Genomic DNA, 26,161 nt, shown 5'->3' with positions numbered 1-26,161 from the left:
CTATATGACATTCTGGAAAAGGCAAAACTGTGGAGACAGTGACTGCCAGGGATTGGGAAGGAGGGAGGGATGAATAGATGGAGCACAGAGTATTTTTAGGACAGTGAAAGTACTCTGTCAGTAGCAGTTGGGTCTATTTAGGGGTGTTAGGTAAATTCAGACTTTTTCTACTAAAACTATGGGTACTAAAAAAATGGTTCTTGGATTTGATAAAAGAGTCTATTGTATTAAATACTGAAAATTGATAATTTGAGGTTTTTTCCCCCTAGAGGTACTAATTCAGATATACTACCTATAGTAAATCTGAATATACTATAAGTTCTTTATGATATATGTACTATATTCTCCCTAGATATACTAATTCAGATATACCGATATGCCATGGGTTGAGTAGGACCATGGTTAAAAGGAAGGAGCATTTGATAAGTGGCCTGGAAGGAAGTCCCAGATTTTAAAGTCATGGTTGATTCTGGAAAGAGAAAACTTGTCACAGTTACTTATTAAACATCCTTTGAATGCTAGGAAAAAGCCTTACAGAACTTTCACTTTTGTTTGGCCTAGTGGATAGAAGGCTTGCTACTTACAGTACTATTTTAGTTAAAGCAGTATATTGCTGAAGATAAGGATTATTGCCATTAAATTTTTTACCTCTCTCCTGTCTAATGAATATTGAATAAATGAAGAATGTTTTACACTGACTTAACATATATTTTATTACTTCTTCTACAGGTATCTTCACAGTCATCACTTCTTGGAGTTGGTTACCTTGCTTTTGTCAATTCCAGTAACAAGTGCACACCCTGGTGTGCTGCAAGCCACAAAAGATGTTTTAAAGTTTCTTGCACAGTCACAAAAGGGTCTTCTTTTTTTTATGTCAGAATATGAAGCAACAAATTTGTTGATCCGAGCTCTGTGTCACCTTTATGATCAAGATGAAGAAGAAGGTCTCCAATCTGATGGTGTTATTGATGATGCATTTGCCTTGTGGCTACAGGACTCAACACAGACTTTGCAGTGTATTACAGAACTGTTCAGCCATTTTCAGCGTTGTACAGCCAGTGAAGAAACTGACCATTCAGATCTCTTGGGAACTCTTCACAATCTTTACTTGATTACTTTTAATCCTGTGGGAAGATCAGCTGTTGGCCATGTTTTCAGTCTTGAGAAAAATCTCCAAAGTCTTATTACTCTAATGGAGTACTATTCCAAAGAAGCCTTAGGGTAATTTTATGCTTAATCCTTAAATTTTCTATTTTATTGGAAAACCACATCACTAATGGGGTAGTTTCTTGAAAGAATGTGTTTTGAAAATAAAAACTATAATTTTTTGACATAACACATAACTTCTTAATTAAGGATTAGAATGGTGAAATCTCTAAGATGTGGCTGTAAATAAATGAAATAGCAGCTTCTTCCAGTTTCATCACGGTGTTAACAAAGATTGCAGCTGTAGTACTCCTGCTAATTTTTGTGGAGGGGAATCCTAAGGTACAGGAACATACGTATACCATAAGAGTCATGAGGGCTATCTTGCTGTCTTCTGCCCTTCTAAGCTATTCTAAGCTATTCTAAGGTATTCTAAGCTAATACCTTCTAAGCTATTCATGGTGCTCGGATTTCAGAAGTGTTTTGACTGGATGAGGGGGATTGAGAATGACAGTAGTTTTCAAGAACTTGCCCTATAGGGCAGAGGGTTTTAGTGTATGAGAAGAGAAACATGTTCTTCCTGGTTCATGCCATGCAAAGCAGTGGCATCCTTTGCATCGGGGTCTTGATATGACTCCTTGAGTGATGGATCTTTTGGGGGGACCTGTAAAAGGCAAACAACAGTGACTTCTATGTCTAGCTGTATATTAACAGTTCTTTAGTGGAAGTCTGAATAATCATGGTGGTAGGTTGATTCATCACACTTGTTCCTATTTATCCAGAGTGAACAACCATTTTAAAGGAGACCGATGAAGTGTACTTCCTAATCTTTCATTGCTAATGAAGTACACTTATTAATATATTTCATTGTTCTGATCTTATTTCTTAATAGAATTTCACTTTCCATTTTGATGCATGTGCTTCGTTATTACATACTTTTAAGTAGTGGTTTCAGGTGAATTGAAGGTGAAACTTTAAAGTGCGATTTCCTGTTTTCAGGAAGTCAGTCATGTTTCATTGTGAAATTCCTTGATCCCTTTAAAACCAAGTAGAAAACAATGTTAAAAATTGTTCCTAAAAATTTATTTTCATATCAAAAACTTTAAAACCTTATTTTGTTTCAGTGATTCCAAGTCTAAGAAGTCAGTAGCTTATAATTATGCATGCATACTTATTTTGGTGGTGGTTCAGTCTTCCAGTGATGTCCAAATGCTAGAACAGCATGCAGCATCTCTCTTGAAGCTTTGTAAAGCAGATGAAAATAATGCTAAATTGCAAGGTATGGTACTTGAAGTTATTTTAAGCATTTATGATATGTGAAGAAAAAAAGCCTTTGAATATCTGTAGTTAGTACTTTATCATGTTTTGATAATATACCTGGTAATACCCTGTTTTTAATTTTCTGAAAGTTAAGATACCTTTTATGGAGGTATTTTATATGGTGTTCTTAAAAAGATTTTTAGGAAATTGTTCAAAGTACCTTTTTCTGAAAAGCCATGGAAATTTCTGGGTGGTTGAAGTTCCTAATCAAAGTAGAATTAAAGATGAACTCAGAAGTTCAGTTTTGTTTATAGTTTGCATGTGTGTGTGTTTTCTATATATGTATTTCTAAGTACAACACTGTTGTAAGTACAACTTAGAAATCCATTTGTGGTTAACACGTGCTATTCTCAAGTGAAGAATGATGAATATGAACATTATTTTCTAAATGTATGTTGAATGAAGTTTATGGCAAACCTTATTATGTGGGCAGTCTTGAAAAGGTTAAGGGATTTAATTACAAGTTTTTATTATTTTATTTTGGTTCTTGGCTTTCTGACCTTGCCAAGTAGAAAATTTGATAACATTGAGTAAATGTTATGATAGCATGTGGCCTCTTTTCTTTCTTTTTTTTTTTTGTTTTGGCTGCACTGCACGACATGCGGGATCTTAGTTCCCCAACCAGGAATCAAACCCGTTCCCCCTGCAGTGGAAGTGCAGAGTTTTAACCACTGGCCCTGGACCGCCAGGGAAGTCCCAGGCCTCTTTTCTTTTTAATCCTAAATTTTATGTGCGATACCACCAGTAAAAGTTGGGTACTGCACTCAATTTTCTATATTGAAAATAGATTTTTTTCCCCCTGAAGTATGCCTTTATAAAAGGAGGGTATGCAGCGTCTTCAAAGGTAGTATTAGTGCCTTACTACATTTTCTGTGTGATGGGTACACTAGTATTTGTTTTATTATTCCTTATATCTTTCATTTGAACACTATATATTGTACATATATGAAAGAGTTAATTTAAAAATCCGTAGGAAAATACTCAGATGTAAACAGTTGTAATCCTCAGGATTGTAGTACCAAGGAAGGGTGACTACTATTTGCACTTCCCTTCATTCATTCCTATAAAGTGTCTGGAACTTATTACGTGAGAATGCTTTTCTAAAAACATTTTTGGTGATAAAGTATAGGTTTTACGGCATAGCTTCTAGGAGAGTTTTGAGTTCGGTTGCAGTAAATGGTATATTTCATGTGTTTCTTTTATAAACAAAGCTTGCTGTTATTAGTTTTGGGGTGATAGTGATTACTTTTAACTTCGTAAAGGCAAATTAGGAAATTGATAAAATTTAAAATTCATGATAAGGGAAAAGGCACTCGGCATATGTCTCCTCATGGGTTTGATCCTGTTAGAAATGAATACATTTTGTGTATGCTTTTTTGGGGGTGTGGGAATCAGTGGCAGCATTAGGTGAATAAACATTATGTTATTATATTGGTTTATGAGCAGTCAATTTTATAATTCTTTTTTAATGTTGTAAGTTGATTGCTGCAAAAATATTCAGTATAGTTAGATGTAACCATGTAAATGTTTTAAGTTTTCAGAAACCAAAAATCTAAGGGTGGTAACCTCTTTTTTTTAATATATACATATATATATTTTTTAACATCTTTATTGGAGTATAATTGCTTTACAATGGTGTGTTAGTTTCTGCTTTATAACAAAGTGAATCAGTTATACATATACATATGTCCCCATATCTCTTCCCTCTTGCGTCTCCCTCCCTCACCCTCCCTATCCCACCCCTCTAGGTGGTCACAAAGCACTGAGCTCATCTCCCTGTGCTATGCGGCTGCTTCCCACTAGCTATCTGTTTTACGTTTGGTAGTGTATATATGTCCATGCCACTCTCTCACTTTGTCCCAGCTTACCCTTCCCCCTCCCCGTATCATCAAGTCCATTCTCTAGTAAGTCTGTGTCTTTATTCCCGTCTTGCCCCTAGGTTCTTCATGACCATTTTTTTTTTTTTTAGATTCCATATATATGTGTTAGCATACGGTATTTGTTTTTTTCTTTCTGACTGACTTCACTCTGTATGACAGACTGTAGGTCCGTCCACCTCACTACAAATAACTCAATTTCGTTTCTTTTTATGGCTGAGTAATATTCCATTGTATATATGTGCCACATCTTCTTTACCCATTCATCTGTCGATGGACACTTAGGTTGCTTCCATATCCTGGCTGTTGTAAGTAGAGCTGCAATGAACATTTTGGTACATGACTCTTTTTGAATTACGGTTTTCTCAGGGTATATGCCCAGTAGTGGGATTGCTGGGTCATATGGTAGTTCTGTTTTTAGGTTTTTAAGGAATGTCCATACTGTTCTCTATAGTGGCTGTATCAGTTTACATTCCCACCAACAGTGCAAGAGGATTCCCTTTTCTCCACACCCTCTCCAGCATTTATTGTTTGTAGATTTTTTGATGATGGCCATTCTGACTGGTGTGAGGTGATACCTCATTGTAGTTTTGATTTGCATTTCTCTACTGATTAGTGATGTTGAGCATCCTTTCATGTGTTTGTTGGCAATCTGTGTATCTTCTTTGGAGAAATGTCTATTTAGGTCTCCTGCGCATTTTTGGATTGGGTTGTTTTATTTCTAAGCCAGTATAGTAGGACATTCATTTCATTTTAAAGCTTGTTTAAATAATTAGACATAAGTTCATTCCTGTATAAAATTTAGTTTATTGAAATGAACATGGATCTGATAATCTAAAACCATGGTTTTTCTCAGGAAAAGAATACCTTTACTTCCCTTGTTTTAAAGGCTTTGTTATAAAGGCTTTTATTTTAAAATATTATATTATGAATTACTGTTTTTGTTTTTAAGAACTTGGCAAGTGGCTTGAACCTCTGAAAAACCTTAGATTTGAGATTAACTGCATCCCAAACCTAATTGAATATGTTAAACAGGTAAGTAAAACTTAAAAGTGCCTTGATTTTACAGAACTGTGCGGTAGTATATAGTAATACTGTTTTAAATCACTTGTATAGGTAATGCAGTTAAGTGTACTTGATTGATTTACTCGTCTTGTGGGTATAGACTGGTACTGGGTATAGATGGGTATGTAATTGTGTGTATAATGAACACAGATGCACACAACTTTATTGCTTTCTATTACCAGCTTCTGTCCTACTTTTTTCCCTCTCAAATAGGAATATTATCACCTACCATTTTGATGACATTTACAAAAGTGTTTTAAAGTTAAATGCTATGATAATGTAACATATAATTATAGTTAAACTTTAGTGGAAAAGAATTTCCCTCAAAATTTGTACTTAAAAATTGGTAGAGTCAGTTCCAGATAATTGCAATGGGGACTAGTTCTGTTAAGTTGGGATGGTTAAATCTGCAATTGAAGTAATTAATGAGAGTTGAAAATCATATAATTCATAATATTACAGTTGAAAAATGCATATACACTTCAAGTAATTCATAATGAAAAAATTCATTAAAATCATTGCATAGTTAGTTTTGGAAGTTTGAAAAGTTTTCTTTGCTCCTTAGCTGGTCCAATGTGTATCATAGGAAGAAGGGCTAAAAGTGCCCATAGATGCATAAAAAGTTTTAAACTAGCGGGGCAGAATGGACCTTGAATTATCTCCTTTTTCATTTAACAGATGAGCTATATGTGTTGTGTATGTGTCTGTGTGTCTGTGTGTGTAAACCACCTTGGTCTTGGAGCTGCAGTGTGTTATTGAAGTAATGTATGTATATTATCTAATCTTTTGCTGTTTTGACCCACCAACAAAGAGCTATTTTGGTTTTATCTGCTTCAGATTTTTCTTCACTAACTTGTCTCCCTTCTCATTTTTCCTCCATCTCCCCTAAGAGTACTTTTTCCTCCTATAATGTCATCATATTCTTCTGTTCCTTATGCCTCAAATGATATCTAGAGTTTTTCATTATGTTTGGTCTTTTTTTAAGCAGAAGTACAGTAGTGTCCTGTAAATTTAGATGGTCAGGTATTTAGGGTACTTGTGCATGGTTAGGAGAATATATAAAGTATCCAATAAATATCAGATGGTTTCACTTAAAGTACTTAACCAATAAAAAGTTCAGTAGTAGAAATTTGAATACATACTGTAATTAAGAGTTTTAATTTTTGTGTAAATCCTTGTCCCATTAATTATGGATATTATAAATGACTCTCATCCTAAGATGTACTAAAGACAGTTGATCTAAGACTGAAACTTCACTCTGTGGCTCCCTGCTGCCTTATGTAATTTGTGAATTATTGAAAGGCAGCAAGGAAGAAATTAGAGGAAAAGATAACCTAAGGTGGGAAACATATGAGGAAAAGGATTTTCTTATTTTTAGGTTTCTCCTCTGAGGTTTAGAAGCTGAATTAGTAACATTTTAAAGTGCTATTTCTTTTAAGTTTTTTTTAGCCATCTATATGCTGCTCCTTGGAAACTACAAAAATAAAGCAACTTAAACAACTATTTGTTGCCAGGAAGCATAGCGTGGGCAGGTGCTAAGGACATAGGCAACTGTATTTCTTTTTCCTCTAGCCATGCCCCAAATGGCCATCATAACTAGATTCTTGTGGTATCTGCATTTTTCAAAATGTATGTTATGTAGTGTTAAAACATTCCATCATGCTTCCTCAATTTTCGAAGAGCTTTAGTACCCACAGGGCTTTGTAAAATCAGTCGTTTCTTCCTTTTTGGGAAAGAGGATGTATAGTAAGAGTATCGAAAAAGGAGCTATTTTAAATTCTTTATCCACAGAGTTTCATACATAATCTGTATGTAGCCTTTGTTTTAGTCAGTACTTTTTAATATACTTGTGTTTGCAATTACTCATTTTATGTTCAAAATGTCATATATGGTACAACATATGCCAAAGATTATATAACCTTTATAAACTTCATTAGCCTTATTCATGTTTTAAATTTAGTTAAGAAGTTTAAAATGATGTAAGTACTTAACTTGAAACTCATATTTTTAACTAATACCTTCTCTGGGCCTGATAGGTACCAAGAAATTAAACTTTCTATTCATTTTTATTTTTGAAGAATATTGATAACTTGATGACCCCAGAAGGAGTTGGCCTTACTACTGCCTTGCGTGTTCTCTGTAATGTGGCATGTCCACCACCTCCTGTTGAAGGTAATGTGGCTACTGTGCTTAAAAACTACTATTTTTTAGGCCTAGTATAAATATCATTTATTAAATAAAATATTCAAAATCTTAACCAATGATTAATATGTAAGTAATTAGAGTTTTTTTTTTTTCTCCCTTATTTATATAAAGGTCAACAGAAAGACCTGAAATGGAATCTTGCTGTCATTCAGCTTTTTTCTGCTGAAGGAATGGACACCTTTATTCGGGTGCTGCAAAAATTGAACAGTATTCTGACTCAGCCTTGGAGACTCCATGTCAACATGGGGACCACCCTTCACAGAGTTACTACTATTTCAATGGCTCGCTGCACACTTACTCTTCTTAAAACTATGTTAACGGAACTCCTGAGAGGTGGATCCTTTGAGTTTAAGGACATGCGTGTCCCTTCAGCACTTGTGACTTTACACATGCTCCTGTGCTCTATCCCTCTCTCAGGTCGTTTGGATAGTGATGAACAGAAAATTCAGAATGATATCATTGATATATTACTGACTTTTACACAAGGAGTTAATGAAAAGCTCACAATCTCAGAAGAGACTCTGGCCAACAATACTTGGTCTTTAATGTTAAAAGAAGTTCTTTCTTCGATCTTGAAGGTTCCTGAAGGATTTTTTTCTGGACTCATACTCCTTTCAGAGCTGCTGCCTCTACCATTGCCCATGCAAACAACTCAGGTATCACTTCCATATAACATGCATCTTATAAATGACTGCAATAACACTTTTTAAAAAGCCAGTGATTTTGTTTAAAAAAAACAAACCCTCATCTCCTTCCCCTAAGAAAGACATAAAATAACTGGATGAGGGTGAGATAAAACTGAAGCAAGTTGGTCATTAAGGAAATATGGGAGTAACATTTTAAATAAATTTTTGTTAATGTGAATTTTATTATGCTGTTATGTGTACTTGTACTTTTGTTATTTTTAAATCCTTTTCCCCCACCTTTATCATGTGTTAGAATTTGCCATTAACTAGGTTGCTTCACCAATGGACTCTGCTCTACTGACTGCTAACCTGAGAACAATAAGATTTTTTTAGATGCATTGAATTCAAGCAAATGTTTAATTGTATAACAGAAAATTAAATGTTTTAAGTATACAGTAAAGATGTTCTTTTCATAACAGTTCTTCCTGAACAGTTTTTGTGACTATAAATAAATATTTTTAAAAATCTACGTACACATTATACTTTTTTAACAGGTTATTGAGTCACATGATATATCAGTGGCACTCAACACCCGAAAATTGTGGAGCATGCACCTTCATGTTCAAGCAAAGTTGCTCCAAGAAATAGTTCGCTCTTTCTCTGGCACAACCTGCCAGCCCATTCAACATATGTTACGGCGTATTTGTGTTCAATTGTGTGACCTTGCCTCACCAACTGCACTTCTGATTATGAGAACTGTGTTGGATTTGATTGTAGAAGACTTGCAAAGGTATTTTGATTTTGCATTAAAAATTTTTTTCCTCAAGTTACTTTTGACACAGATTCATTTTTTTTAACTTAGAATTTGGAAACCAGGGTTTAGTGTGCTCAGATAATATGTGTACATATAAATATACACATATACATATATACAGACACACAGACACATGAATATAGATTAATTTTAATTAGGAAACTTTATGTCATTATTTCATGTGCAAGATATCTTGACGTGTTTCAAGATTGGGGTGTTTGAAAGGTGAGCTATGAAGTACTCTGATTTAAGAAAATACATTATTAAAAACCTGAATTTACAAAATTTTATAGTAATTGTAAAATGCCAGAGAAGTTGTGATACCCAAGGCATGAAATGTTTTATATAAGATTTGTGTAAGTTGATATGTGTTGAAAAACAAATGATTAAGTAATGCCTTAAAATCAAGAATTTTGTTCACTAAATGTGTTGATTTTATTTCAGCACTTCAGAAGATAAAGAAAAACAGTATACTAGCCAAACCACCAGGTTGCTTGCTCTTCTTGATGCTCTGGCTTCACACAAAGCTTGTAAATTAGCTATTTTGCATCTAATTAATGGAACTATTAAAGGTGATGAAAGATATGCAGAGATATTCCAGGATCTGTTGGCTTTGGTGCGGTCTCCTGGAGACAGTGTTATTCGCCAACAGTGTGTTGAATTTATCACATCCATTTTGCAGTCTCTCTGTGATCAGGTATTTATAGTTATTTTTATAAATTTTTTTTGTGTGTATGTGTTTCTTAAAAGCTTCTCTTGATGTAAATCTTGTCTGTTAACAAAGAGATCGCATCTGTTTCATTACTCTTACTGTTGTTTAGGGAGATAAATGTGACCAGTGAGCCAACAATAAAATGATTTGGTGCTATATAACTTTCTTTGACTTTGTACTTCACAGCTTTCTCTGAATAGCTTTTTTCATTTTCTTTATGAGACACTGTCTTTGGATATTTACTTTACGTGCCATTGTATTATTTGGGGTTGGTTATGTCTAGTATGTTCATTTTCCTTCTAATTATATTATACACCAATTCACTCTTGAATATTATAGTTTTGTGATTGGTTGAATTAATACCATGGTTTCTTGTTTGGACAATTTTTTAAAAAATCTATTTTGGCTGTGCCCCACGGCATGTGGGATCTTAGTTCCCTGACCAGGGATCAAACCCGCGCCCCCTGCATTGGAAGCATGGAGTCTTAACCACTGGACCGCCAGGGAAGTCCCTGGACAACTTTTGAAGGCGTCACAGGCTACTACATTTTAGTGTGTTTCAGACTACTGTGCTATAAACATCTATAAAGACGTTGACTAAAAGTAGTAGTATTTCTTCCTGCTGTTTATATTATTGACTTCCAGTTTATAGTTCCATGAATTAATGCGAATTGTTTTAACTTTTAGAGCCCATTGTTATTGCGATATTTGGAGATTTCTATGCCTAATGGCATTTTAGCTTGTCAGAATGCTCCTACTATCTAAATCAATCAAATATGATTTTTCCAGGCAGAATATTTTTAATAGGATCCCATCATGGAAGATTACCTTTTTCTAGCTAACCAACACCCAGTTTGGTTACATTTAACACTCAAGAAGGAACATTTTTGGTGTGACTTGTTTTCACAAAAAGGGGATCTGGTAGAAAACAGTTTTGGACCAGGTAAAAAGGCTTATTTTAAGTCTTTATACCTCAGAATGTGCAGTCAACTGGTGTTTGTTAATGTAGTTCACATTGGGTTGTATGACTGTGATGAGTTACACTTTAGCATCCTAGCTGCCCTGATCACTTAAACCTCTTTCTTGGCTGGCCTCACCTTATTATATTTCCGTTCTATTCAAGCTTTGTTTTATAGTTCTAACCCAAGTTGAATACTTGCTTCCAGTGTGCTGAGGTGATTAAAGGCGATAACACATACTTAAAAATGTTTCTGTAATGTCTGCTTTACTTCTATAAAAAGAGTAGTGTGAGTTTTTAGTTATTTTTAGGTAAACTTGCTGACATTGAAAAACTTGAATTTTAAACGTATATAAAAACTACAGGAAAATATTGGAAGACTGTGCCTAAATGTTTTTTTTGCTCCATCCATTTCTTTTTGTGTTGTTTGTAATTCAAATATGGATATATTTATTAAAATTTATTTCTCTGATGCTTTCTTTATAAATTAAAAAATATTCAAATGAATGAATAATACAGTAATTTAAAATATTTTAGTACCAAAAGTACTAAGCTAACCATCTGAAGATAGAAATTACACTCAGTGTAATCCAGAAGGAACAATTTTTCAGAGAGATGTTCTTTTAAAATAAGAATACTGTGAGTCAGGCACAGTTGCCAAGTGGTAAGGCGTTGGTCTCATAAAGTAAAATACTGTGAAACAACATATTTGTCTTTATTTCTTTAGGTGTGTATCCTTGTATTAACCTTTATAGAAGGACAAAACAACTCCTTTGTTCTTAATGTGTTTGAATCTATGTTTGGGATGGGACAGTAACCATAGTTTTTTGATAATTACTAATTGCTGTGTATTTCAGAAATAAAAACGCTAAGTGATAGTGACAATCATTTAAAAAAATTGTTTTTTCCCAACTCCCCTCCTCCCTCACAGGACATTGCACTAATTTTGCCAAACTCTTCTGAAGGTTCTATTTCTGAACTGGAGCAGCTCTCCAATTCTCTACCAAACAAAGAATTGATGGCCTCAATCTGTGACTGTCTCCTGGCTGTGCTAGCCAACTCTGAGAGTAGTTACAGCTGTTTACTGACATGTGTCAGAACAATGATGTTTCTTGCAGAGCATGATTATGGATTATTTCATTTAAAAAGGTAATGCTTTATCTAATTTAATATACTCTTGTATTTAAATCCCCCCATATTTATTAATTCATAGCTGTTGTAGAAGGTTGAAGGTATGATTTCTTTCATGTGGAGAAATTTCGTGTTTATGGAAAAGATTCATTAGCAATGAAAATTGCTAATAATAAAATCTTTAGGATTAAAAATATAAATTGAATAGATAGACATTAATGCAGGCATCTTGCAGTATTTAACAAGGAAATCTTAATTGTTCCAGGGTCATTAATTCATGCTCTAAGATATTTGTTTTGTTGGTACATTCACTTGTAGTTCTTCAAAGATGACGGTAGTGTGATATTATGGACCCTAAAGCTGAAAGTGCTGATTCTGTGTTTTTTCTCTAGAGGAATGGCTGAGATGAAATTTGTTTGAAATGATGTAAATCTCATGCTGCTCAGTCTCTCAAGTGTAATTTCTGCTCCCATCTCTCTCTCCATGCCCTCATATTTTCTTCACTAGGGAGATAGTGGCTACTACATAGTTTTCCTTGGAATTTGTAGAAGTATGTAGAAATACGAGATAGAAAGGGTTAGGAAACATGTATTTGTACCTCTCATTAATTCTTATAACATTGGTTGAAAACTTATGTTCCAGCTACTGTGCTTGGTGCTGGCTGCTACCTTTTCCACCTGCTTAGTCTGTCTATTCTCCTGTATTCTCTCTCAGTTGATGGCAACTGCTGAACATCCAAGTTCTCCCCCCCGCCACCTCCCAATCTCTCACCAAAGTCTTTAAATTTTACTTCTTGAATGTCCTTTTTCCTAGTGCCTGGATATTTACTCTATATCCCTTAAGACTCATACGTTACACATACAAGAAAACCAAAAAGCTTTCCTTGATTCCTCCATTCCTAGCTGGGTTAGGTGCTTTCACAAATACCCTTTGCATACCTCTGCCATAGCACGATATGTGATGTCGTTGGCTCTGCTAGATTCATGTAAGTCATCATAACCTATTCCCTTTTCTTTCTTTAGCTCTGATCTTTCTGCTAAGCTCCAAGTAACCCATGTATCTGTTTGACATCTCTACTTGGCTATCTAATGGGCATCCAAACTGAGCTAAAGCAGAGCTCTTGATATTCTTGCTTCAAACATGTTTCTGTCCTGCTTGTCCTGGTAAATATTAAACTTCGAGATTCTTGATTCTTCTCTTTTCCTCACTCCCTACATCCAGTCCATCAGTAAGTCCAGTTCATTATGTTTCCAGAATACTTCCTGAATCTGATGACCCTTCTCCACCTCCATAGTTACCACCCGTATCCGGTCCACTCTTTTCTTTCATGACCCATTGCAGTAGCGTCCAATCTTCTCTTCTTACTTCAACTATTGTCCCCCTAAAATACATTTTCTTAGCACTCAGACTGATCTTTTTAAACTTATAACAAGATACGTGTCACTGTTTTGCTTAAATCCTTCTGATGGCTTCCTGTTGCACTGCAAATAAAATTCAAACCCTATAATGATCTTTAAGCCTCTATACAGTCTGACCCTTGCTTATCTCTTTGACTTATCTCATAGCTCTTTTATCCTCAGTTTTGCTCCCTGTCAGGCTCATTCCTACCTCCAGACTTTTTTTTTTTCCTAAATGCTTTTCCCCTAGATTCTTATAGGACTTATTTCCTCACTTCACTCAGGTATCTGTATCAATATATTTCCTGTCTAAATGCCTGTCTAAAATAGCCTATTCTTTGTGTCCCCATTCCTTATTCCCCTTTATATTTTTCACTGTATTTATACTGTTTGACATTACATTATATAGACTTATTGCTTATTTGGTTGTCTCCCTCACTAGAATATAAGCTGCACAAGGACAGGGACTATTTGCTTGACTGTACTCCCACCAGCACCTAGAAACCTGGTTCATAGTAGACATTATGAAGGAACATTTTGTCCACAAATATTTATTGAATGCCCTCTTCTCTGGGCCAGACACTCTTCTAGGTGCTGGGGATTTAGTTAAAAAAAAAAAAAAATCCCTGTCTTCTTGATGCTTTCATTCTATTAGAGGTAGACACATGCTAAACATGTAAATAAAATACATAGTATGTTACAGAAAAACATAAAGTAGGGCAGAGGGATAGTGAGTGCCAAAGTGAGGGTGAGAGTTGTCATTTAAATGAAGTATGGGGAGGTGATCAGGGAAGCCCTCACAGAGAAGGTAGCCCTTTAACAAAGAACTGAGGGAGGTGAGTGAAACGTTAATATCCTGGGGGAGAGCCATTGCAAATAGCATGCCTAACTTGTCTGAGAAAAAGCCTTGAGGCCATGGTGGTTGCTCCTAAAGTGAGTAAGCAAGGAGAAAAATGATAGGGCCTAGGGTCAGAGAAGTAATGGGTAGGTGTGGGGAGGGCAGATCATCAAGGGCCTCTAGGTTTACTTATAAGGGCCATTGTAAGGTTTTGAGCAGAGGTGTAGTATGATCTGGCTTTTTAAATAAACAGATCACTATATACTTTTCATCTAGTCCTGAAGCAGGCCCCACTCAAGAAAAAAATTTTTTGAGATAATATTAGACTTTAAGAAGAATTACAAAAATAATAGTACAGAGTTCAGATATACCCTTCATCCAGCTTACCCTTGTGTTGATGTCATATATAGCCATTGAATATTTACCAAAACTAAGAAACTAAGCTTGGCATAATACTATTAACTAAAATACAGAATTTATTTAGGTTTTACCAGTTTTTCTAGTAATGTTCTTTTTCTGTTTCAGGATCCAAGATAGGATCCTACCTTGCTTTTAGTTTTAATGTATCCTTTGTCTCCTGTATCCTCATTTTTCATGACCTTGACATTTTTGGAGAGCATTTGTAGAATGTTCCTCAATTTAGTTTTGTCTTATGTTTTCTCATAATTAGATTGAGATTATGCTTTATTGAGAAGGATACTACAGAGGCAGTGTACCTTTGTGAGTACATCATATCAGGAAATACATAGTGTATTAGTGATGATATTAACCTCGGTCACTTGACTGAGGTGCTGTCTGCCAGGATTCTGCACAGCCAACTTACTAATTTTCTGTTTTTAAGTACTAAACATTTTGAAGAATATACTTTGAGACTATGTAAATGTCCTATTTCTACTTAGAACTTTCGTCCACTCATTTTACTGTCCATCAGTGAATCTTGGCATGTGGCAGTTATTACTGTGGTGTTCTAATAGTGATTTCCTATTTTTCTCATTCCTTTCTCATTTAATTGTCCTTCTGTAAGAAAGAACTCATCACTTTTCCCTCATTTATTTACTTATTTGGGTATATCAATATGGATTCATGGACTTTTTTTTCTTGTATAATAATTGAACACTATTGTTATTTATTTTGTTGTTCAACTTATGTTACTGATTTTGGTTCTTCTTATTGGCTAGAGCTGGGAAATATATGTGTCCTAAATCATGCATATACACAAATCTACGTTTATTTTTTCATCTACTTATTTTATGTATGTACTTAAAAAATATCTTTCCATTTATCTGTCTGTCTGTCTGTCTGTCTTTCTGTATTTCTGCCTGCCTGCCTGCGCTGGATCTTAGTTGCAGCATCTTTAGTTGCGGGATCTTTAGTTGCGGCATGTGGAATCTTTTAGTTGAGGCATGTGGAGTCTAGTTGCGGGATTCGGGGTCTTTAGTTGCGACATGTGAACTCTTATTTGCGGTGTGTGGGATCTAGTTCCCTGACCAGGGATCGAACCTGGGCCCCCTGCATTGGGAGCATGGAATCTTAGCCACTGGACCACCAGGGAAGTCCCTGTCTGTATGTATTTTTTTAAATGAGTCCATACAGATACTTTGATTCTAATACAATATCAGAAGGTTGATTCTAGCTTTCCCCCTTTCTTTGTAACCTCACCCATGTTTTATAATACACGGTTCTGTGGATTTTGACAAATGAGTAGAGTCATGTGTCTAGTATCTCATTTCCATGCAGAGCTATCTACATCACCCCAGCAGTCCAGTGTGCTACCCTTTTATAGACAACTTCTCTACAAGTTTACCAGCAAAATGCCAGATTTTGGTATTGCTAGTTTTTTTTTTTTATTGTAGATATTCTAAAAGGTGTGTAGTGGACCCCAGTTTTTGATAGACCGTATAAGTAAGGTTCACTTTCTTAAGGTTATAAGTAGAGGCTAGTAATTGGTATAGTCCAATTTTGAACCTTTACTTTTTCCATTAATTGTATTATCTCTGTATTTAATATCATTCCTGTTCGTTGTGCCTTGTCCATTTTATTATTTTATCAAGTTCTCAAGAACACGAGTCTTCTTTCTCTCTTTTGTATTGCTTTACCCAAATCTTGAAATTTTCTTTTGATCAACTATGAACTGTGTAAATGCATAGAATAATTTTAGCAGGGCTGTATATTGTCATGATTTTGAATACATATCGTGATTGTTTCTTATGCTGAAATCTCTTTATATTAGGGGTTGGTAAATTGTGGGCCACAGGCCAAATCCAGCCTTTCTTGGAACATAGCCAGTATTTATGTGTTGTCTGCAGCTGCTTTCCCACTGTATCAGCAGTTGAGTAGTTGTGACTGAGACTGATGTTTTGTATAGAGAGAAACAGATTGAGTTATGTATAATCCCATAAAGCCTAGAATATTTATCATCAGGCTCTTTACATAAAAAGTTTGCTGATGCCTACTCTGTACCCTTAATTTCTTTCTGTCAGATTACAATGTCATAAAGTTAATCATTCTTTGTAGTTACATAAGTTAGGCTTTCTGGTCAGGCTTTTGAGACAGCTATAACCTCACGTTAGAGAAATCCTCAGGTTATAAAAAGTGTAAAAAAGGGAACCTGCAAGTTTATTTTGCTGAGTTTTATAGCGTTATTATTGGGGGAAAATTTTTTCTTTCAGTGTTTTTGAAGTTTATCCTTAAAAGGAGATATCAACTATAAAAAATGCTTTGTTAAATAGTTTGTGTGACAGGTAACACCAAGGTACTTTTTTACATTTTTTGAAATGTAAAATTTTAATTTTACTAAATTTTAGGCTGTCTGAACTGATATAGTTCATTTTTTAAAATTAATTAATTTATTTATTGTTTATTTTTGGCTGCGTTGGGTCTTTGTTGCTGTGCGCGGACTTTCTCTAGTTGCGGCAAGTGGTGGCTACTCTTTGTTGCAGTGCACGAGCTTCTCATTGTGGTGGCTTCTCTTGTTGCAGAGCATGGGCCCTAGGTGTGTGGGCTTCAGAAGTTGTGGCACACGGGCTCAGTAGTTGTGGGTCACGGACTCTAGAGTGCAGACTCAGTAGTTGTGGCACACGGGCTGAGCTGCTCGACGGCATGTGGGATCTTCCCAGACCAGGGCTCAAACCCGCATTCCCTGCACTGGCAGGTGGATTCTTAACCATTGCACCACCAGGGAAGTCCTGAGATAGTTCATTTCTTATACTAGATTTATATGCTCAAATTTTAAGAAATTGCCTATTTTCTTTATTTACAGTTCTTTAAGGAAAAACAGTAATGCTCTGCATAGTTTACTGAAACGAGTGGTCAGCACATTTAGTAAAGACACGGGTGAACTTGCATCTTCATTTTTGGAATTTATGAGACAGATTCTTAATTCTGATACAATGGTAAGTATATATATGTATTTGGTATTTCTTATATTTATAAACTTTTACATATGTTAAAAAAATCGCTTGGGTTCAAAAATATCTTGGAATAACGGTTTTTGGAACTTGGAACTAACAGTACTGTTTTTTTCTGTGTCCTCACCCCACTATAAGTACGGGGTTTTGATTTATCAAAAAAGTAGATGTTTAAGAGTAGAATTTATTGAACTCTAATTTATTAGGCATCATTATTAATTTGTGAATACTCTATGATTTACATTTTCTTAAAAGAGAGAAAAATACTACCTATAGTGCATTTATTTTTTTACCTCATTCTTTACATTGAGTTACCTTGCTAGAGTCAGTCAGAATAGTCAAATTTTATCAGTCTCTTAATCAAATATTTACTTAGTGTCACTTAATTGTACATTTACTGGCTCTGTTTTGGATGTTGTGATTTTTGGGGTGAATGTCAAGCTTATTATACTGGAATATTTTGGATCCATCATAGATACAATTAAAGATTATTTCCCTAGCTTTAAAATCTTATTGTTAAAATCTAATTAAAAATTTCTCTCATTAGTATTTATCAAAATTGTGGTATATATTGTGGACACAATTCTAGAAGCCACTAATAGGCCTGCCTTTAAAAAGTGTCAAATAAGTTTGGGAATGTCTCCCAGATGGAGCTCAACTGCACATTAGTATATTAAAAGCTCTAAAAGGCCCTGGATGAATAGAAACTTGCTTTACTGCAATTTAATCCAGTTTTGTCCAAATGTATTGCCTGCAGAATACTTGTGCGTCTGTGTGTGTGTGTGTGTGTGTATGTGTATGTGTATGTGTATGGCTGTTAACATCCTATGGGTTTGATATTCTGTCAACATTGATTTAAGAAATGCAGCTCATATTTAAGATTTCTGTTTAGAAAGAGTTATCGAGGACCTGTATAGTACAGTATTAACAAAATAAATGTATGTGATGATTTCATAAGAGAAAATTAAATTTACTGTTTAGTATATTTCTCTTAGGCATACAATTTATACTGAGAATATTTCCTCCAGTAAGCCCTTCTTGGCTGCCTGTTGTGTTTGTAGTTATTGTTGTGCCAGTTTTATTGGCAAATTATTATTTGTTCTGTGTCATATGTAGTTTATTAAAGTGATTAAACTTACCAGATGCTTTGATTCTGAAAGATTGGTATATTTAACAGTAGGACTGTAGCTACATACTCTAAAGAGATTTTAGTGTCTTACTTGATGGAAGACCACTTATTAGTCTTACCAGATGCTAAGTGACATGTTAATATCAGTTTGACAGATTTTTTTTCTTTTTTTCATCCAACAAGAAGCCATAACTTTATTAATGATAAAAACAGTACAGATTTCTAACCCAGCTGCAGTTACTCTTTTGAAACACCAAAAAAGGCCCTCTTTTCAGATGGTTACATTGTTAATTTCGTAATAGCATTTACAATATTACTGTTGTTCTTCAGGGCTCAGACTGCCTTTGCTCTTGACACATTTGCTTGTGACATGACCAATTCTGTGTCCTTAACTTCCGCACCTGTTTCATCAGTCTCTTCCTCTTCACTCTCCTCCTCGTGTACAGTTGGAGTCTGTGTGTTTTCTTGAATGTTTGAGACAGCTTCACCTTGAACTTTGAATTTCTCAACAGCTGCTAACTGTGCTTGCTGAGATAAATCCTTGATCTTGGCTTCCCCCAAAACTATGTAGGTATCTGAAGCTAGGCTCTTGTATACTTCTGGTTTTGTGATGACAAAAAGGACATTCTTAGATTTCCGGATAGTGACTCTAGTAACCCCTGTAACCTGTCGAAGATCCAGTTTGGACATATCCTTCTGTGCCTTCTTTTCACTCTGACTCTGTTTTGCTTTACTGACTGGTTCTTCATTGATTTCAGCTGCTGCTGCCAGCTGGGCTTGTTGTGTGGTTGCCTGTGTAGAATCCTGTTCCTCAAGCTCTGGTACTGATTCATCACTGTCAGATTCTGTTCGAGACCCTGTCTCACCCTGGGACTGTGGCAACTCCTGCTCTGTAGCAGGGACGGTTTCTGTGGCTTCACCAGGCATTTTGTGCGGGGAACGTGGAACCAAGATGGTGGCAGAAAGAGAGCAAGTGAGAGCGTGACCCATGCCTGTTGCAGGACAGTTTCCTTAAACGTGTCATCAGTTAAACAGTTTCTAATCAGAAACGACTAACCAGTGTTCATTCATGCTGTCCAGGTTCCTCTGGGCTCTCAGGACTGCTGATTAATGCTTTTATTCATCCCTCATCAATAAATTTGCTTTTCTTACTTCCTTCATTGAGGTCAGTACCACCCTGTTTAATTTCTAAATTCTTTCCCTCTCCCTTAGATTCTTTCCCTGTTCTTTCTACTCTGTTGTATTCTTCCTTAATCAGAGGAAAATATACCCCTGTATCACTTCATTTCTATCTATGAGGTACATCTTACCCCTTTTAATAACCTGCCCGATTCCTTTTCCATCTTCTGTGTTTCCCTCTCCCGTCTACCCTTGCGTTCTGGTGGATAGAATCTCTGAATATCAAAAATCAAATTTGTTACCTTTCCCCATACACTTGGTTCATCTTTTCTGTGCCCTGCTTTTATACCATTGATCTTTCCTGACCATCAAGTTAGAAACCATGAATACTGGCTAACTTTCCCCTTTTGTTCACCATCTTCAGCAGCTGCTCATTCTTGTCAGTTTCATTCACAAAACCTTTCATACTTCATTCCTTATTTTGTATTTCACTGTTATTACCTTGGTTTCTCCTTTTTGCTCCTTTTTGCATAACATTTTCATAACATCCCATAAAATTCACCCTTTTAAACAATTTGGTGGGGTTTAGTATACTCATAGAATTGTGCAACCATCACCACTATCTAATTTCAGAATGTTTTCGTAACTCCACAGAGAAGCTCTGTGTGCCCATTAACAGAAACTCTCCATTACTTCTTTCCCCTAGCTCCTGGCAACCACTAATCTCCTTTTCTGTCTCTATGTCAATTTCTGCAAAGAGACTGCTGGGATTTTGATAGGGATTGTATTGAATCTGTAGGTCAATTTTGGAAATATAACTGTCTTAGTACTATTAAGTTTTCATATTCATGGACATGACATGGCTTTCCATTTATTTAGGTTGTCTATATTTCTATGATGTTTCGTAATTTTCAATGTGTAAGTCTTGTACCTCTTTTGTTAAGTTTATGCCTCTAATTAAATTGGGAATTTAAAAAATGCTGTTGTAAATGGAATTGTTCCTTAATTTCATTTCTGAATGTTCTTTGCTAGTGTTTAGAAATGCAGTTGGTTTCCATATATTGATATTGTGTCCTGAAACCTTGCTGAACTTGTTTATTAGTTCTGAAAGTGTTTTTAGGGGTTTCCTTAGACTTTTCTAAATACGAGGGTATCCTTTCCAATTTGGATACCTTTTATTTCTTTTTCTTGCTTTATTGTCCTCTCAAGAACCTCCATTGCATGTTGAATAAAAGTAGCAAGAGTTGACATCTTTGTCTTGTTCCTAATCTTAGGGGGAAGGCTTTCAGTCTTTCACCATTAAATACAATGTTAGCTATGGTTACTCATAGATATCCTTAATCAGGTCAGAGAAATTCCCTTCTATTCCTAGTTCACTGAGTGTTTTTATCATGAAAAAGGGTGTTGGATATTGTTAAATACTTTCTATGTGTCTATTGAAATAAATGATCATGTTGTCTTTCTCTGTATTATATTTTACATTGATTGCTTTTTACATGCTGAACTGACCTTGTATTGCTGGAATAAATACCACTTGTTCGTTGTGTACTATCTTTTTGATATGTTGCTAGATTCAGTTTGCTTTACTTTATTGAGGAATTTGGGGTCTATAGTCAATAGGGATATTGGTATGTAGCTTTCTTGTGATATCTTTGGCCTCATAGAGTGAGCTAGGACGTATTCTCTCCTCTTTCATTTTTTGGAAGTTTGTGAAGGATTGTTGTTAATTCTTTAAACATTTGGTAGAATTCGTCAATAAAGCCACCTGAGCTTTTCCTTGTTGGAAGCGTTTTTGATACTAATTAAATAGTTTTACTTATAAATCTGTTCAGATTTTCTGTATCTTCTTGAGTCAGTTTCAGTGGTTTGTGTCTTTTTAAGAATTTGTTTCTCTTCATTCAACTACATTACTAACTTGATGGCACACAAATGTTTATATTTCCTTATAAACTTTTTTTATGTCTGTAAGGTTGTTAATGATGGCGCTTTTTTCATTCTTGATTTTAATAATTTAAGTCTTCTCTCCTTTTTTCTCCCCTTTTGTTAGTCTAGCTGAAGGTTTGTCACTTTTGTTGATCTTTCTAAATAACCACATTTTGGTTTCTTTGATTTTCTTCTGTTTTCTAGTCTCTATTTTATTTATTTCTGCTTTAATCTTTATTGTTTCCTTCCTTTTACTTGCTTTGGGGATAATTTACTTTTCTTTTGCTAGTTTCTTAACTTGGAAGGTTAGGTTATTGATTTGAGATCTTTCTTCATTATTAATATAAGTATTTACAGCTATAAATTTCCCTCTGTGCACTGCCTTTGGTATGTCATGTTTTTGGTTTTGTTCATATCCAAATATTTTCTAATTTTTCTTCTTTGGCCCCTTGGTTATTTAGGAGTGTGTTTAATTTCCACATAATTGTGAATTTCCCAAATTTCCTTCTGTAACTGACTTCTAGTTTTATTCCATTGTGGCCAAAGACCATACTTTGTATGATTTCAATCCATTTAAATTTATTGAGGCTACCTTTACAGCCTAGGGGTATTTTCTATCCTGGATAATGTTTCATGTGCAGTTGAGAGGAAGGTGTCTTCTGCTGCCATTTGGAGGGATGTTCTATACAGGTCTGTTACGAGTGTTGGTTTATAGTTGTTTAAGCCTTCTGCTTCCTTGTTGATTTTCTGTCTAGTTGTTCTATCCACTGCTGAAAGTGGGATGCTGAAGTCTCCAACTATTGTTGAATTGTCTCTTTCTCCTTTTACTTCTGTCAGTTTTTGTTTCATGCATCTCCGGGCTCTATTGTCAGGTGCATATATGTTCATAATTGTTATATCTTCCTGATGGATCAACCCTTTTGTTGTTATAAAATGTCCTTCTTTGTCTCTAGTAATAGCTTTTGTCTAAACTTTTATTTTGTATTATTGGTATAGCCACTCTAGCTTTATTTTGGTTATTGTTTGTATAGTATATTTTTTCCTACCCTTTTACGTAGAGCCTGTTTGTATTTTATAATCTAAAGTGTGTCTCTTACAGACAGCATAGTTGGATCAGGTTTTGTTTTGTTTTTTACATTCTGCCAATTTTTCCCTTTTGATTGGTATATTCAAACCATTAATGTTTAATTATTGACAGGGAGGATTTATGTCTGCTGTTTGCTCTTTACTTCCTACATATCTTTTTGTTTTTCTTTATCTCCTTTTTTTTTTTTTTTTTTGCTTTAAACAGATGCTTTCTACTGTGCTGTTTTAATTTCCTTTTTCTCTCTTTTACCTTTTTTAAAGAAGTTATTTTCTTAGTGGTTGCCCTGGATACTACATTTAACACCTTAATTTAATAGTCTCTTTCTGATTAATCCCAACATAATTTCAGTAGTATACAAAAACTGCTACAATATAGCTTTGTTCCTGTGCTGTTATCATACTAATTACATTTTTATACATTGTGAGTCCATCTTCACAGTTTTATTATTATTGCTTTATTCTGTTTTTTAATTCAGATAGGAGAAGAAAAGAGTTACAAACAAAAATACGTTTATACTGCCTTTTACCTAACCTTTACTGACATACTGTTTCTTCATGTGGGTTCAGGTTACTGTCTAATATCCTTTCATGTCACCCAGCAGGACTCCTTTTAGTAGTTTTTGTAGAGTAGGTTTGCTAGTGACAGATTCTCTCTCACTTAAAAAAAAGAATTGAGAGTGTCTTTATTTCTCCCTCATTTTTGAAGGATAGTTTTGTAAGTTATAGAATTCTTTGTTGATAGTGTTTTTCTTTCAGCACTTTGAATATGTTTTCCTACTGCATTCTGCCTTCTGTAGTTTCTGACAGTAAATCAGTTGTTAATATTTTATTAGTTGAGTCACCTCTCTCTTACTGCTTTCAAGATTCTCTTTTTTTTTTGGCTTTTGACAGTTTGATCATGATGTGTCTAAGAGTGGATCTCTTTGAGTTCATTCTACTTGGAGGTTGTTGATCCTCTTCAAAGTGTAATGTTTTCATCATATTTGGATAGTTTTCAGTCATTATTTCTTTAGATATTTTTTCCTGACTCTTTCTTTCTTCTTCTGAGACTCTTTATTATGTGTGTGTTGGTGTTCTTGATGGTACCTCACAAGTCTCTGAGGCTATGCTTGTTCTTCATTCTTTTTTCTTTCTGTTCGTTAAAATGGATAATCTTAGTTGACCCTCTTCAAGTTCACTGATTCTTTTTTTTTGCCAGCTCAAATCTGCTGTTGAGCCCCTCTAGTGGATTTTTTTTTTTTTTTAAAGATTTTTTTGGGGGAGGGCACTTCCCTGGTGGTCCAGTGGCTAAGACCCTGTGCTCCCAATGCAGGGGGCGAGAGTCTGATACCTAGTTAGGGAACTAGATTCCACATGCTGCAACTAAGAGTTTGCATGCCGCAGGCTAAAGATCTCGACACAGCCAAATAAATAAATATTTCTTTTAAAAGATTTTTTTTTGATATGGACCATTTTTCAAGTCTTTATTGAATTTGTTACAATAATGCTTCTGTTTTCTGTTTTGGTTGTTTGGCTGAGAGGCATGTGGGATCTTAGCTCCCTAACTAGGGATCGAACCCACAACCCCTGCATTGGAAGGCGAAGTCTTAACCACTGAACTGCCAGGGAAGTCCCTCTAGTGAATTTGTTGTTTCACTCATTGTACTTTTCCACTCCAGAATTTATATTCAGTTTTTGTATAACTCTTAGCTGTTTATTGATATTTTCTTGCAGAGTACTGTATCAGCCTTCTTTCCAGTTTCCTTCCATTTACTTCTTTGGTACATTCTAAATAGTTTTGTGTGAGTTCATAACTTCCTAAAGCAGACATCGGATCATATCACTCTACCCTACAATACCTTTTCATATCTGTAGAATAAATTCCAAACTTTTTAGCATGACATTCAAGACTATTCACTGTATGGCCAAAAAGTTACCTTTGCAAACACTTCTTCTCCCTTGCTGGGAGCCATCATCCATAAGTCTCATCTACTATATGTATCTCCTTGGCCATGCTTCTCTTAGTTTGTTGCCCTCACCCTCTCCCTCTCCCTCTCCCTCTCCCTCTCCCTCTCCCTCTCCCTCTCCCACCCCCACCCCCCCACCCCGCCCTGGTCAAACTATGCCTATTTATAGTGCCTATTTTTAGTGCCTATTTTAATGCATCCCAATTTGTGAAGCCTTTTGATATTACTTTTCTTTCTGTACACTTCACAGCATGTTATTGAATGATTTCTTTTTATAGATCATTTATATGCCTATTTACCATTTCCTACTCCACTATCTGACTGTTAGGTCACTTAGGTCAGAGACCATGTCTTACTAGCTTTTTCCCAGTGTAATTGTACAGTGTCTTGTATAATTTAATAGTTGAAGTGTTTGACAAATGATTAAGGAGATTTGAAATGGTATCACAAATTTGATAGAATTTTCATTTTTCTGAAATAACTGTGTAGCTTAAAAAATCTCCTTAAAAATTCTTTTATTACTTCTCACAGTAATGTATATATAGAAAACATCAAATTGTGATAAATTTGACCTTAGATTTTCTAAGACTACTTTTAATAACAAGTAGGTAGAATAGAATTTAAAATGCATTTTATGTTGTTTAAAACTGTTTCTGTTTATAATAATGAAAAAGCAAGATAGTAGAGGTGAAAATTTTACATCATTCCAAATATTTTAATTAGTTCATAGTTTTTCCCCTCTCTTTTAAAAAACTGATTTTCTTCTGTTTTCCCTGACGTTTAAAAATAATAATCATTATAATACTTTCTGATTCAGCTATACTGAACTTCCCACCTCTGGTTAAAGTGGTATGAAAAACTAAGAGTGAGGAAAGAAGTCAGATAGATGCCTTGATAATTTGTATTCTGGTTAATATACTTATTTCTATAAAATAAATTTAGTCTGTAATTCATACATTTTAACAACATGTAGGGGACAGTTCCTTTAAAGATAACTGTTCACAGTCTGTTAGTGCATTTTAATTGCTTTTAACTCATTTAGTTTAATTTTTAAAAAATAAAACATGAACTAGACCATCGTCAACCTAGTCTTCATTGCTACCTCCAAACAGAGCAGTTAAAACCCTTGTAGACATAATGGTTTATTAATTTCTTATTAAAACTGTATGTTCTCTTCCATAGTACAATGTAAATGACTTCCTCAGTCTAGTGTTTTCTGAAAGGAACAAGTGTGCTTCAAGCACAGTATCAGTTTGAGTGGGAATCTGTGAAGAATAATTTTCATTTAGTTTTCACCGAAATGTGTCCAGTTATAGGACAAATGGTAGGAGCTACAAACAAATTTTAATTGTTACTGTTAATTTAAAAATACTGACTCTTACATTTGGATTGGTAGGACCAATATTCATGTTGAACCATTTAAAACAGGGCCATGTTCTGAAGATTTGAAACTACTTAAGTG

The 26,161-nt window shown here is 35.0% G+C and overlaps 1 protein-coding gene and 1 pseudogene across 2 annotated transcripts in view; one reads left to right on the top strand and one right to left on the bottom strand.

Moving 5' to 3' along the window:
- The window catches only part of VIRMA (vir like m6A methyltransferase associated), a 39,584-nt gene extending 27,718 nt beyond the window's left edge, over positions 1 to 11,866 (top strand). Inside the window, exons 9-16 of one of the 2 annotated variants that reach the window (XM_069541566.1) lie at positions 730 to 1,221; positions 2,271 to 2,425; positions 5,296 to 5,378; positions 7,487 to 7,580; positions 7,725 to 8,269; positions 8,794 to 9,029; positions 9,498 to 9,750; positions 11,689 to 11,866. In XM_069541566.1, coding sequence (XP_069397667.1) covers positions 730 to 1,221; positions 2,271 to 2,425; positions 5,296 to 5,378; positions 7,487 to 7,580; positions 7,725 to 8,269; positions 8,794 to 9,029; positions 9,498 to 9,750; positions 11,689 to 11,742 — 1,912 coding nt within the window. In that variant the 3' untranslated portion in view covers positions 11,743 to 11,866. Of the gene's footprint in view, positions 1 to 729; positions 1,222 to 2,270; positions 2,426 to 5,295; positions 5,379 to 7,486; positions 7,581 to 7,724; positions 8,753 to 8,793; positions 9,030 to 9,497; positions 9,751 to 11,688 lie in introns of those variants that run through there. The other variant, XM_059994909.2, reaches the window with a different exon arrangement.
- A 5,960-nt stretch (positions 11,867 to 17,826) lies between these two features.
- On the bottom strand, positions 17,827 to 19,795 carry LOC132413139 (nascent polypeptide-associated complex subunit alpha pseudogene; annotated as a pseudogene).
- Positions 19,796 to 26,161: the final 6,366 nt, after the last annotated feature.

The sequence above is a fragment of the Delphinus delphis genome, chromosome 17 (assembly GCF_949987515.2).
Source record: "Delphinus delphis chromosome 17, mDelDel1.2, whole genome shotgun sequence".
NCBI lineage: Eukaryota > Metazoa > Chordata > Mammalia > Artiodactyla > Delphinidae > Delphinus > Delphinus delphis.
The sequence above is the reverse complement of the archived record's forward strand: the minus strand, read 5'-3'. Positions and strand labels throughout refer to the sequence as shown.